Source organism: Haemaphysalis longicornis, unplaced genomic scaffold, assembly GCF_048455015.1.
Source record: "Haemaphysalis longicornis isolate Haplotype H1 unplaced genomic scaffold, Haemaphysalis longicornis Haplotype H1 scaffold_2, whole genome shotgun sequence".
Classification (NCBI taxonomy): Eukaryota; Metazoa; Arthropoda; class Arachnida; order Ixodida; family Ixodidae; genus Haemaphysalis; species Haemaphysalis longicornis.
The window spans coordinates 178,881,325-178,894,586 of record NW_027526295.1 but is presented as its reverse complement, the minus strand read 5'-3'; the positions used below and the strand labels follow the sequence as shown (position 1 = coordinate 178,894,586).

General features: G+C 51.0%; 1 protein-coding gene across 3 annotated transcripts in view; it reads right to left on the bottom strand.

The window, feature by feature from the left end:
• LOC144169562 (unconventional myosin-IXb-like) overlaps positions 1 to 13,262 on the bottom strand; it is an 80,667-nt gene that overhangs the window by 21,002 nt on the left and 46,403 nt on the right. For all 3 annotated transcript variants that reach the window (XM_077698792.1, XM_077698794.1, XM_077698793.1), the window contains exons 28-29: positions 7,038 to 7,239; positions 6,161 to 6,307 (exon numbers count right to left, since the gene is read on the bottom strand). In XM_077698792.1, coding sequence (XP_077554918.1) covers positions 6,161 to 6,307; positions 7,038 to 7,239 — 349 coding nt within the window. The remainder of the gene's footprint in view (positions 1 to 6,160; positions 6,308 to 7,037; positions 7,240 to 13,262) is intronic.

Here is a 13,262-nt window from a genome sequence, read left to right as displayed (position 1 = left end):
ATGTGTGACAAAAAAGAAAATAAAGCTTTCATGGCACCTGACAAGGGCGCAGGCGAGCAAAGAAACTAATAAAGCAGGACAATTAGGTGATGCATTGGTTATTATATGTTCTCCTGAATATACACTTTGGTCACATGAACGTGCCAGTCATCTGTATGGCAACGGCCACAGAGCAAGAGGCGAGACATAGGAGGCGAGACAGTCCATTGCAGTCAGTGCAGGCGAGTGACCAAATAATGGGCATCCGTGATTTACCAGTCCTGGAAGGTCCGCGGGCAGTCCGGGGACTGGGTTCCCAACAAGGAGGTTAAACTTCCTTGGTTCCCAGCAGCAGCGGAAGTCCCATAGAAATACATGGGGCAATCGAGCGCCGGATCGCATCTCAGGCAGTTTGCGGACGACCCAGGACTGATAATTGAGGGGCCAATGTCACATTGAAACCTAACACGGCCTACGAAGCTTCGTAGCTGCGACGGTGAAGGAGAGGGTAGCGGCGCTTGATGGACAAAGCGATAGCGGCCGCAATTCATTCCAGGGCTGTGCAACAGATTGTCAATCCCGGCAGCCACGCAGTTTTCTCTCCTGCAACAGATGCCGCTAGATTAACCTATGACAAGCACTTGTGACATTGTCTGGCTGCCCTGGAAAGTGTTGTTTCTCCCATTGTCTTGTTTTAGCTTTGCGGTAATGGCACATACGAGCTCATTTCAACAGCACACATCATAACATCTGGTGTACCTCATCCCACAGACTCCCATCAGCAGAGATCTCATGTAACATTAGTAGACACATCTGTATTGCAGGCAAAAAAAAAAAGAATAAGACACCACCCAAGGAGAACAGCAGTGCTATAAGAAATCCTTTCCTATTACTGTTTACAGACTAGCCAAAGTTTAGCAGTGTGAGGACATCCATCCACGAGGGATGGTGGTGTAGGTGGCGCCCTCTGGGCACGGTGCGGTGTGTGTGTGCGCGGGGGAACTCGGGACTGGGCGGGGAGTCGTGGAGTGGTCGAGGTCGTGGAGCGGTGGTTGTGTGTGAATAAACCCTGACAAGTGGGGGCTCGTCCGGGATGGAGCCTATAACGGACCAATTTGTGCAGTTGCTTTTGCAACAGACAAACGGATCCCCTATGGAAAGGGAGCGTGTCGCCGCGCAAGTGCGCGACGCGATAATGGCCGCCGCTGTGCCGGCCGCCTCGACGGCAAGCGTAAACATGGCGGCACCCTTTGTTCGCGCCGGTATCGCCGAAGCGCGGCCAGCGACCGTGACAGCACCCGCAGCGATGCCCAAGTTCGAAGGATTCCGTGATCTGCAGTCACCGCAGGAGTTCCTGGACAAGGTCGAAAACTTCTGCGTGGCTGCGGACATACCGACGGGAGACCGCGTCCGGCGGGTGATCGCGACGGCCTTGGAGGGGAGCGCAAAGCTTTGGTACCGCTTCGCGGGACCCTTTGAAAGCTGGGACGGCTTCGCCGAAGCTTTCAAGAAAGAGTTCGCGTCCATCGACGAGAAGCTTCGGCTGAAGCAGGAGCTGGACGAACGGACGCAGCACCCGCAAGAAAACCTGCGGGAGTTTATTTACGTCGTCGCCGCCTATTACGAGAGGATCGGCGAAAACGTGCCGGACTCGGAGAAAGTCGACCGAGTGCTGCGCCAAATGCACCCCGACCTACAAGATTTGGCAGCTGGGTCGACCTACAAGGACTTGAAGGAGCTAGCGGCCGCGGCTGACGGCCTGATGGAACGTGCGCAGCGCCGGCAGCAGTATCGGCCCCCGCCGCCCAAGACCAACCAGGTCGCGCGCGACCTGGCCTATACGGCCCCTGGCGTCTCCAACGTCGCTGCAATGAGCCAGCACGCCGTCTCCTTCGTGGGAGCAGGGGCGCCCGCGTGTGCGTGGCCGCTCCACCCCGCTGCCGTGCAGCCTTCGTACCACCGCGACAGGTGGCCCGCCATTCCGCCCAGCGGCGCACTGCCACAACAACCAGCAGCGGGACGACAGCAAATTGTTTGCCGGCGATGCGGTGGCGTCGGCCACATCGCACGCAACTGTGCGACGGGACGCCCACAGGACCGTGGCGTTTGCTTCCTGTGCCGCCAGCCAGGGCACTTCCAGGCACAGTGCCCGGGAAACTGGCGCCGGTAGGCACAGGCCCGGTGAGTGTCTACGGCGCCGCAATGCAAGTTGCATCTACGGCCGGAAAGAAGGAGCCAATCCTGGAGGTGCGAATCGGGAACGGGACGTTCCGCGCGCTGCTCGACACAGGATCCAGTGTGAGCCTTCTGGGACCTCCGGCTATCAGCGCAGCGTGCTCAGCTGGAGCCAAAGGGAAGCGAGAAATGCGGACACTTCGCCTGGCATCAGGTTGGTCCCAAAGCACCACTTCCATCAGGTGCCAAATGGAGTGGGACGGCGGCTGTCGCGTACAGAGATTTTTGTGCCTGCCTGATTTGTGCCAGGATGTTGTGCTGGGCCGGGACTTCTTGACGGCCACGGGCATATCCTTGCACATTGGCCTCGGAGGGTGGACCGTGGGCATGGAGCCACAGCTGGTAGTGCCGTTTGCGAAGGCTGACAAAAGGGCCACCCCTGAACCATTGGAGGGTGCCTACTGCCTCGAATGGCTGTTCGAGCACCCTTCGGACACTGTGATGACCTGCAGCACGGCGGTGCACTCGGAACAGCAGTCAGACAGCCAAGGCAGATTTGAGGCTCTGCTAGAGGAGTATGGGGCACTATTTACCAAATCTCCAGGTTGCACCAGCCTGGTCGAGCACTCCATCGACACAGGTGACAGTGCCCCTGTGCGCACGAAGCTGCGCCCAGTCAACCCCAAGAAAAAAGGCATCATGGACTCCTGCTTGGATGAAATGCTGGGTGCAGGCCTGATCAGATGCAGCAACAGCCGTTGGACAAGTGCACCGGTCCTGGTGGGCAAGAAGTCGGGGGGCTACGGCGTGGCCATAGATTACCGATCCCTGAACTCCCGAACCAAGGTCCCAGTGTACCCCATGCCACACAGCGATTGGTTGTTGGCCCAGCTGGGTAACGCCAGATGGTTCACAAGTTTCGACCTCTCCCAAGGGTTCTTCCAGATCCCACTAAGGGAACAAGACATCGAGAACACTGCGTTCATATGCCACAGGGGTACCTTCGAGTTCACAAGGATGCCGTTTGGTGTGGCAGGAGGGCCTGCCACATTCCAGGCACTGATGGACAGAGTGCTCGACGGCATCAACCACCAGTGCGCCATGGCCTTCCTCGACGATGTGCTGGTGTACTCTCCAACGCTGGAGGACCATTTGGTGCATGTCCGTGAGGTGCTGGAGCGTATCAAGCAGGCAGGGCTCACAATCAACCCCGACAAGGTGCAACTCTGCAGACAGTCCCTCACGTTTTTGGGGCACGTCATCTCCCCTGGCGAGTGCCGACCAGACCGGGAAAAGGTACGCGCAGTCGCCGACTACCCACAACCTTTTAACGTCAAGCAGCTACAGGCATTCCTGGGCCTCACTGGCTACTACAGGAACTTCATTCCACAATTCTCGGTCCTCGCCAAACCATTGACCAACTTGCTGAAAAGGAAACAAAAGTGGCAGTGGACCAGCAGTGAACAGCATTCATTCACAACTCTCCGAACAGCATTGGCAACGGGTGCAGTCCTCTGTTTGCCCGACCTAAATGCCCCATTTGTTGTTGAGACAGATGCCAGCAGTGCTGGCATAGCAGCAGTGCTACTGCAGCAGCAGGATGGCATTCTCAGGCCAGTTTCATTTATCAGCAGAGGGTTGTCAGATGCCGAGTTTAACTACACAGTGCAAGAGTGGGAATGTTTGGCAGTTGTATGGGCTGTGGACAAATTCCGGCCCTACTTGGAATTCACAGCATTTGAAATCCACTGTGACCACTCATCACTGGCCTGGATGTTTTCCATTGAGCAGGCATCTCCACGGGTGCGACGCTGGGTGCTGCGCCTTCAGGGGTTCCAGTGCAAAATCAAACACCGCCGTGGAAAGGCTAACATACCAGCTGATGCTTTAAGCCGGGCACCAGTTGAAGCAAGCCCTAATGATGTTGCTGAGGGTCTGCCCGAGACCCTGTTCCCACTTCAGTTGCACTCGGATGAAGGCTCAGTCAAGTTTGCTGACAACTGCCTGGTGACTGCCATTGAAGACCTGACTGTCGTGAATAGTGCGGAGAAACTGGCACAGGAACAGCAAAAGGACCCCTTTTTGCGGGACATAGCAAGGACTGTCCAAGGTGAATGCCTGCAGGAAGATAATGCCGAAAGCCGCCGTGTGGGGGATCTGGCATCCACGTCCCGCATTGAGTCGTCAGGACTTCTAGTGCAGAGCCGTGGCGACCGTACAGTTGCCTGGTTGCCTGCTCACCTTCGCGCCTTGGTCTTGCAAATGGGCCATGACCATCCAACAAGTGCCCACACTGGGTTCTTCAAGACACTGCGACGCATCTCTGACAAGTATGTGTGGCTGGGCATGCGTGGTGATGTGTCCAAGTATGTCCGCTCTTGTCAGGTCTGCCAGAGGACAAAGGCAATCCGCCAGAAGCCACAGGGATTTATGGCCAGCCAGTGGCCAGCAGCACCAATGGAAGAGCTAAGTGTGGATCTGATTGGTCCACTGCCTACCAGTCCACGCAGGAACAAGTACCTACTCGTCATCATTGACAAGTTTACGAAGTTTGTTGAGCTGTTCCCACTGAGAGCAGCAACCACCCAGCAGATAGCCAGCAGAATGCACGAGGTCTTTTGCAGGCATGGAGTGCCCAAAGCTATTTCCAGTGACAATGGGAAGCCCTTCGTCAGCAGACTGTGGAAGAGCTTGCTTAGGCAGTGGGGCATTGCAGAACGCCACACTGTCCCGTACAGGCCAGCGGGGCAAATGGTAGAGCGGCACAATGGCACGATTAAGCAGTCGCTACGTGCGTACTGCAAGGATCACAAGAGCTGGGACCTCCACATCCCTGAAATTGCCTTTGCCATGCGCACTGCTGTGAGCGCGGCCACTGGCTACACACCGGCTCTCCTGTGCTATGGGAGGGAGCTGAAGACCCTGTGGCAGCCAGCGGAAGAGAAGCATGATGTCGAGCCGGCCGCATCAGCCCCTCATACCTTCGCCGCAGAACTCCAGAACCACTTGGCACAGGTTTTGGCTGCTGCACAACAGCATCAACAACGCGCCTGGGACACCCAGCAACGCTATTACAACCAACGGCGCCGGGCCACTACCTTGAAAGAAGGCGACCTCGTGCTGCGCGACGTCCACATCCTCAGCGATGCTGCCAGGCAGAGTTACTGGATATAGACAGTTGCGAAACTCCCCATAGGCCCCATGTATCGAAAGCCGGTCTTCGGTTGCCCCCCTGCGCCGGGGCAAGCACGGGGCAAGTTGACTAGCCTGTCGTCTGTCGGCAGGACGTTGAAGCAGTACTCAAGTGCTTGCGGCTGCTGCCGTAAGTCATAAAAAGAAAAGCCGCAAAAACACAAGTACATTTTACGTAATTATTATGTTTTAATTTAAAAAGCAATCTTTATTTTACAGAAGAATTTTGAATAATAATAGTTTAGCGAAGTTCCGTTTTTATCTCCTAGGTGCCGCGCGCGTCGACTTGCCCCTCAGCTTCCACGGAGTGGGGGGGCTAGCGCCGCCCGGATTCTGAAGCGGAGTTTCGCAACTGTCTATATTGAGTAACTCTGGCTGCCAGGGGAGTCTCGTCCAAGCTCGCGCCGAGGCGTACAGGACCGTTTCGGATCCACCAGCGTCTCGGCGCGAACACGTTCAAGCTGGTCCACCCAAGCACAGGCAGAGCCTGTGGCACTGCTCACGTGGACCAGCTACTCAAGTACTACCCCCCGTGGTCAGCGGCTGCTTCACAGTTCAAGGGGGGGGCAGGCTGTGAGGACATCCATCCACGAGGGATGGTGGTGTAGGTGGCGCCCTCTGGGCGCGGTGCGGTGTGTGTGTGCGCGGGGGAACTCGGGACTGGGCGGGGAGTCGTGGAGTGGTCGAGGTCGTGGAGCGGTGGTTGTGTGTGAATAAACCCTGACAGCAGATACCCCAGGGTGTGCATTCCAGTGCACCTCTAAACACAAGCAACACATGCAATCATTCGCCAACCTCAGTGAGCGTCACTCACGTGTGCACTTGCTCCCCTGGTTGATGAAAAGGGTCATGCTGCGCTTGCACACCGAACACAGGTCACTCTTGCAGCGGGCACTCAGCGGCTTGAGCGTGTGCGACACGGACTGCTTCCTCTCTCCGGGCATTGGTTCTGTGCACAGTCCTGGAACGAAAAAAGAACACGCAGTACCCAGATCAGCTAAAAATGTTTAGCCCAATACCCTTCATAGCCCATCCACAAAACAATTTGTAAAAGCACACAACAGCACAAGAGTTCAAGCCAATTTTTTCTGCATAAACACTGTTGTTTATGTCTACGACAAGACATGGAGAACATACAATGGGCAAACTTAACGACTGCCCCGATCTTCCAAGGCTGGCAAAAGAGAAGCGCAAAAGCAATTCAAAAGTCCCTTGCAAATATTACACCCTCACAGCGAAAACTCTGGGGCTTATAGTCACAATATCAAAGCACTGTATAACAAATAAAGTGACATTCACAAATCAGCCTTGCTTTTCTTGCTTCCATCGACATTCTATGCAATGTGACCACCTGTGCCCCTGGGCCATATTTATGAGGTAAACACAGCCACTAAGTATGCATGAAAGGGTTCGTTCGAAGCCTTGTGCATTTTTTTTTTATTCTTATAAACCAGAGGAGGAGAAAGAATGTGACCCGTTTCCAATGCCTTCATAATCAGAAGAGGTCCTAAGCACAAAGCTTCCTTTTCTCACATCCCCCAAGCTCTGAAGAAAACTGGGGAATAATGCTCGTCCCCAAGTTCCAGATGCCCAAAAATAACTAACAAAGCCCTTGGAAGCTTTCTCTGTTGAATGTTGGCGCGCCTCCAAGGCCCCCTGGGCCCAGCCCTTGCCCTCCGCCGAGCACTCACCTTCGGGCCGAAGCGAGACGGCCTCCTCGCCACCAGACTCGTCCGTGTCGTCCCGGTTCTCCTTCTTGTCCTTCTTGCTGCCGATGAAGGTCTTGAAGTGCTTGCGTGCCTTGTGCAGGGGGCCCTTCATCTCTTCCTTGGCCAGGCCGCTCGCACTGCCGTCTTCCTGAACATTGTTCTGCTGGCTGGAACCGGATGGACTCTGCAAGCAGCCACAGTAAACGGATTAGCTTAGACCACACCTGGGATCGTTTGATTGTGAACCTAACATTGCCTGCCTGGGCATCGTGCAAGTTGATTACCAGAGACAGAAATTAAGCCCCTACCCTCATACTCAGCGCCAGCTCATCTTGACAAGTGAATAACTGAAGTTAATAAAAAAAAATACGAGGTTGCAACATTGTTTGCCTGAGGCAGTTAAAGTTACCACAGTTTAGTGCTGTCAAAGATTAGATGAGACTGTGTTGTAAACATTATTGCAGTCGAACTTGACTAAATCAAACCCATTTACATGAAACTATCCTGTACATCGAACTATTTCTGGTCACGGTATACTTGCAATGAGAATATATAGCAAAAATTACGCCTATATTGAACAAAAATACCAGCGACTCCCGATATATTGAACGCCAAATGCCTCAGAAGTTCCCTCACAAGTTGGCTTTCCCTCGTGGCGGAGGAGAAATTCCGCTGGCACACCCTCAAAAGTTGTTTAGCCTGGCCGCTCACGGGCAGCAGGAGGCTCTTTTCACTCCTTCCCCTCACTCTCCCTATCGCGACTACGCCACGGAGAGCCATTGGCACCCCCATTCACAAAATAATCCTGGCCAGCCCACCATTTTTTTTTTTTTTTCATTTGTTGTGTTTGTCATCCATGCAGGTTCACCCTTTGTGGGTTTTAGAAAGTGTAGATGTGGTGGGTAGCACTAGTGTCACCAAATAAAGGCTGATTTAGTGGCTCTAGCTAGCGTGAAGCAGGAGAATTCTCCATTCGCCGTGAAGCTAGCACTTGTAGAGTTGAGTGCAGTGAAGTTGGACATCCCCGCGATGCACCAGATTTTCAAGAACACCCTCAGCACAATCGGCAAGGACCTTAAATTAGCCTTCTCAAAATAGGTTAATCTTGCTCCAAACCTGCTGGCTTGTGTGTGCCAGTGACGACATTGAAAATCCTGAGGAATGCAACGAAGCCACCGCCGGTGTTGCCAAAGTGTGGAGTGAGAGCTGTTGGAATTTCCGGACGTAGTTGCCGGATCAATGGTCGACGAGTTTGTGTGTGCATGTGCAAATGATGGTGTCATGGCCATGGGAGAGTTTATAAGACTACATTGCCGACATCCTACTGAGCACATGTGAAAGTGGGCACAACAAGGAAAGCAATTACGATCCTTTGTCCACAACCTCCGAAGTGATTGGTGCACTCGCACTAGTCCAGCGCTTCCTTGCAAATGTGAAAGGTGGCGGCCTCAGTTGCTCTGACTCTTTAGACAATGTGAAGAAGTGCATACTGTACTGTCTCCGGCAGCAAGGTTGTACGAGCAGAAGAAGATACAAGACTATTTCGTGCGAAAGCAAAGAAATTTCATCAAAAAGTGTTTTTATAAATAGTATGTGCTTGTATGATGTCCCATTCCTTAGCATACTTATACCAAATTATGCCTTATATCGAACCGATAGGTGTCTTTCTGAAAGTTTGATAGAACCAGGTTTGATTACATTTACACTTTTCACTGCTAAAGTACTCTTCCCATTCGTAACAATGAACAAATCTTTCCCAAAATTGAGACAAGCTTTTTCTAACAGCGACACTGTTCTTGGTTGAGGCTTTTACGGGACAATATGAGGTAACGTGGTCCCAGCAATGTGGAGAGGGAATATCCTAACGGGGAGGAGAGCAAGTCTTAAGGGGGGACGTGGCTTTCAAAATCAACTTTTTTATTTCTTTGTGGATTTTGATGAAAATTGGCACAGCAACTGGAAATGCTTCTGTGATAACACCATAAAAATTTGAAGTTAATATTTTGATAACTTTTTAATGTATGAAATTTTCTTTCTGTTCCGCTTGTACCGAGCTTGAGCGGCTTATAAAACATGATAGAAAACTTGTTCGAAGTGCTTTGCATTCCCAAATGAATGGACGAGGTCGTGACAGTTTTAGAATTTTTTTTTTACAACACAATGTTTTTTAGTTTTCATTTTTCTAGAGGTTACTCTGCAACAGACATGTCAACTGTGAACGATTATTTGAATAAAAAAATCACAAAAAATAAATCTGGAAAACCAAAAGTGTCACGACCTGAACAGTTCATCGAGGAATGTAATGCAAGAAACGGAATCAAAATAGCCCCAGCGGTCCCAAAAAAATCCCTGGTACAAGCGTCACAGGTGGCAAAAAAAACTGTTTTGAGAAAACGGCTTCCGAAGTTGCAACATAGGTTTCACTTATCAAAAGTTGTCACGGTTGTAGCCTTTCATGTCCTTTTGAACATGGGGCTTCTGGAAGGCCTTGCCTTGAAATTGGAGTGCCTTTTACAGCCTTTCTCTTTCCACAAAACATCATTTTCAGCTCCTCTGTGAACAGTACATAGCCCAGTTAGCAGACAAAACGGAGGGGAGATAGCTTTCAATGGGCTTTCGATGCAAAGTAGGTTAGCTGGTTGGCAGTATCGCACTGGACAACTTCCCTTTGCAGTGTTGTCCCCATGGCAACAAGTGAAGCGTTTTTTTTACTTAAATTTGAAAATTTCTGGCTTCTTTTATGTTTTATTACTTTGCCTGGCGCAGCAATTCAGTACTCATAGGTGTTCATTGCCAAAAGTTTGCATACCATAAGGGTGCAAACGAACTACTTTGAAGCTTGGTATAATACTGTGCATAACTCTAACTTTGATGGAAGGGGTTTTTTTTCACTACTTTTGACAGCATCCAACATTTCTCGCAGCACAGTCAGTATGCCCTAAGCCATGATTATATGCATTGGTGCCAATCATTTCCCTACAAAAATCACTATTAAATACTGCGACAGTAAGGTAAATTTTTAACGCAGAGAACATATTTTTATTCCTATATTCCTAAATCAAACCTGTTTGCATGATTATTAGAAGCGCACGGGAAACGTTGCGCAAGAAAGGCGATATGGCTCGCGCGCATCGCAGCGCACGCTTACCGCGACATATCGTACTTTGATTATCCCTGATATGGCTTGTCAGGTCGCTTTTAAGATTAAATCTAACGTCGCAGGCATTAATTACAACTACTGGCGTTCAATGGTAACCGGTTGCGCAGACATGTGATGCTGCAATGCGCGTCGGCTATGCCGTGCGCGCCGCAGCGTTTGACGCGTCGACTGTTTCTTTCCCAAGGCTAGCGAGCCCACAATCAAATCACAGCAATAACTAAGCGTGTAAACATCGCAAATTCGACTAAAAGTTCACTTCACGAACCGCTATCGCAAGCGCGCACACCGCGTCACCCTCCGGGGTCTGGCGACGGCAGAGTCACGCACCCCACGAAGCGCTCGATGACCTCCGCCTTTCGAGCCACACAACTTCCCCTAATCTGGCTCGTGATCTCAGGCATTCCTATCGCGATAACGTCCGTGCTGAATACCACCGATTGAATAGAAACTTGGCCGAGCGAAGCACCGAAAATGAACTCAAACCGCACGCTACGCAGTTCTGGCGGCCGCCATCTTGCATTGCGCCGCGACACCCAATCAGGAGGGCCCTCTTGCCGCGGCCCGACCGGAGGACGAATAGCGCTTCAGCATCTATTTCTAGTTTCGTTTGTGCGTCATTTCTTTTCTGCTGTTCATGCGTTTGTGAATGAACGAAGATAAAAGAGACGCGGGGAACCGGAAAGATGAACGCTCGGCCGATCTAACCATATCAAAATGGCCGCGCCCGATGGCACCGTTGCGGAGATACAGCGCTCCGAAAATCGCCGTTTTTTCGCCCTTTTGCGCTGATAGTTTGTCACCGCGCCTGGCAAAACTATTTTTTTATGCCACTTTGCGACGCTTTTCAGCGGAAAAACTTCGCAGACATACAGATTAGGAAACAAAGAAGCCGAATATGTGGATTTCAAAAAAACGATGTTTTGGTCATTTTTCTGAAGTTGAAAGCCGCGTCCCCCCTTAAGCACACATGCAGCAAGTTAATAAAACGCCCGAACGAGACAGTTATGTAGGCAAAGCTTTTCTAAACTACTAAATCTGGTGGCAACGTGCTCTTGTCAACATTGTTGAGCAAAAATAAAACATTAATAAGCATATTCGAGGCAGGACATCAATACATAAGTGATATTTTAATTGTTCTTTGGCTGCTTGATTGTTGCAATAGCAACTAAAAAAATACACCATAAAAAAAAAGCGCTCGCGGCACTCCCTTGTGGCAGTGTTTCAAGTTCAAAAGTAGCAAAACATTCCAATAAATGGCACGAGCAGTGGGACATAGCAAAAATGAATTGGCGAAAATGGGAATCGATCTGGTGGCTTTGAGAAGTTACATGAAGCTTAGCCTTGTGATTCGGGAATGCCAGGCAGCTTCACTGTTAATCAGCGTTTGTGGCATTAAGCCAGTGAAGCTGGGCTAATTTTTTCCCTCCCTCAATTGGAACGGGGTGCCAAAACCTATAGCTCAGAAAGCTATTACCTCCCCTAATATCCCCTGAGCCCCCAAAGTGCAGAGCCAATATGATGAGGACGTAACTATGACTGCCTACTTGTTATTAGGACAGATCATACCTATCATCCCTATAGAAGATGATCTCTCGAATATATACCGTATTTACACGATTGCAGGTCGACCCTTTTTTTCAAATTTGACAATCCAATGTTGGGGGGTCGACTTAGAATTGAAGTCGAACCGTCAACGGCAAGAGAAACGAGAAATCGGGTGCTACGAGGTGGGGACAGCTTTGCACCCTCGTTCCCATGGTTATGGTCTAAAGTGTGAACTGCATGGGGCGTTTCCTGCTCATGAAAATGCGCCGTGCTGACACTAACGCGAATGCCACCCGCGCGCGCTACGCGATCGGCGGCAGCGGCAACATGGCGGCGTCACCAGCTGCAAAGAGGTGCGCGTAACTCCAGCGACCGCTTCTAACCGCTCTTTAAGATATCACTGAAGGCACAAACGAAGGTGTTTGTGCAGGAAAGGAGCTGATAATGTGGTCGAAAACGACACTATAAAGCATCAACCGCGCCGCTAGCGAAAGCACCAATCAAATATCCGCTACCGTGGTAAGCCTAAACATCTCCGGCTGCGTCAGCCGGCCATCCCGAGAGCTTTCAAACTGCCGCCATGAAGAGTACGCCTCCTCATTGAGGCAAGACGCCAAGCTCTACCCCCCTGCCGCGCTCGTCACGCGTCATGCTGACGTAGATTCGCGCGGAATCGTCGACCCGCGCAACGCCGACACGCACGAATCGCGTGCAAAAACGTGTCAAGAAGCGTTTTATTCGTCTCTAATAAACAAAATGAGTATTAGCGAATCCCTTGATTCAATGCGCAGAGCTAACGTAGCCCAAATCATATCCCACTGTTCAGTAAATTTCCGAACGCGATGCTGGAAGGTTAGTCGCTCAAAAGTAAATCTCGCGCGGCCGCTTCCATCAGCCGCCATGTTATTTGTTTTGGTGTTGCGCGGCAGTGGCGGCAGTGGCCGCTGCTGGTTGCTTCGCTGGTTGTCATCTCGCAGTGGATCTGTTCTTCCCGCTCAACCTACAGCGCATGGTTATTCCTGGTCCTTATACAAAAGCTTTTCTTTTTTTAACATCTACCGCGCATACCGCGAGTGCACGGCTCTTGTGGGAGCATTGATCATTGATGGTAGAGCCAGGTAGAGCCGCCGTGTGGGTTGACGGAAGAGCTTCTCTTTGTGATACAATTTTCTAGGCGGCGCTCGCTTTTTTTTTTTTTTTTTTTTGAGAGAGAGACGCAACTTTGGGGGGTCGACCTACATTCGAGTCGACTTACAATCGTGTAAATACGGTAGGTTCATGGGTGATCCGATATATATGCCCAACAATCCCCCACTATCAACCCTAGTAGAGCTACAAACCCGGCACATAATTTGTAAAGGTGTCCCTGGGGATGAAAAGAACCTACAAAATACCCAGCTGTATGCAGGAAGTCAGGACTTTTGATGCGCAGCCTCAAAGTAATAATGCCCACTCCCAATTTTGGGTGAAATTTACTGAGTTAGGAGGTTTAAAGTTTTATG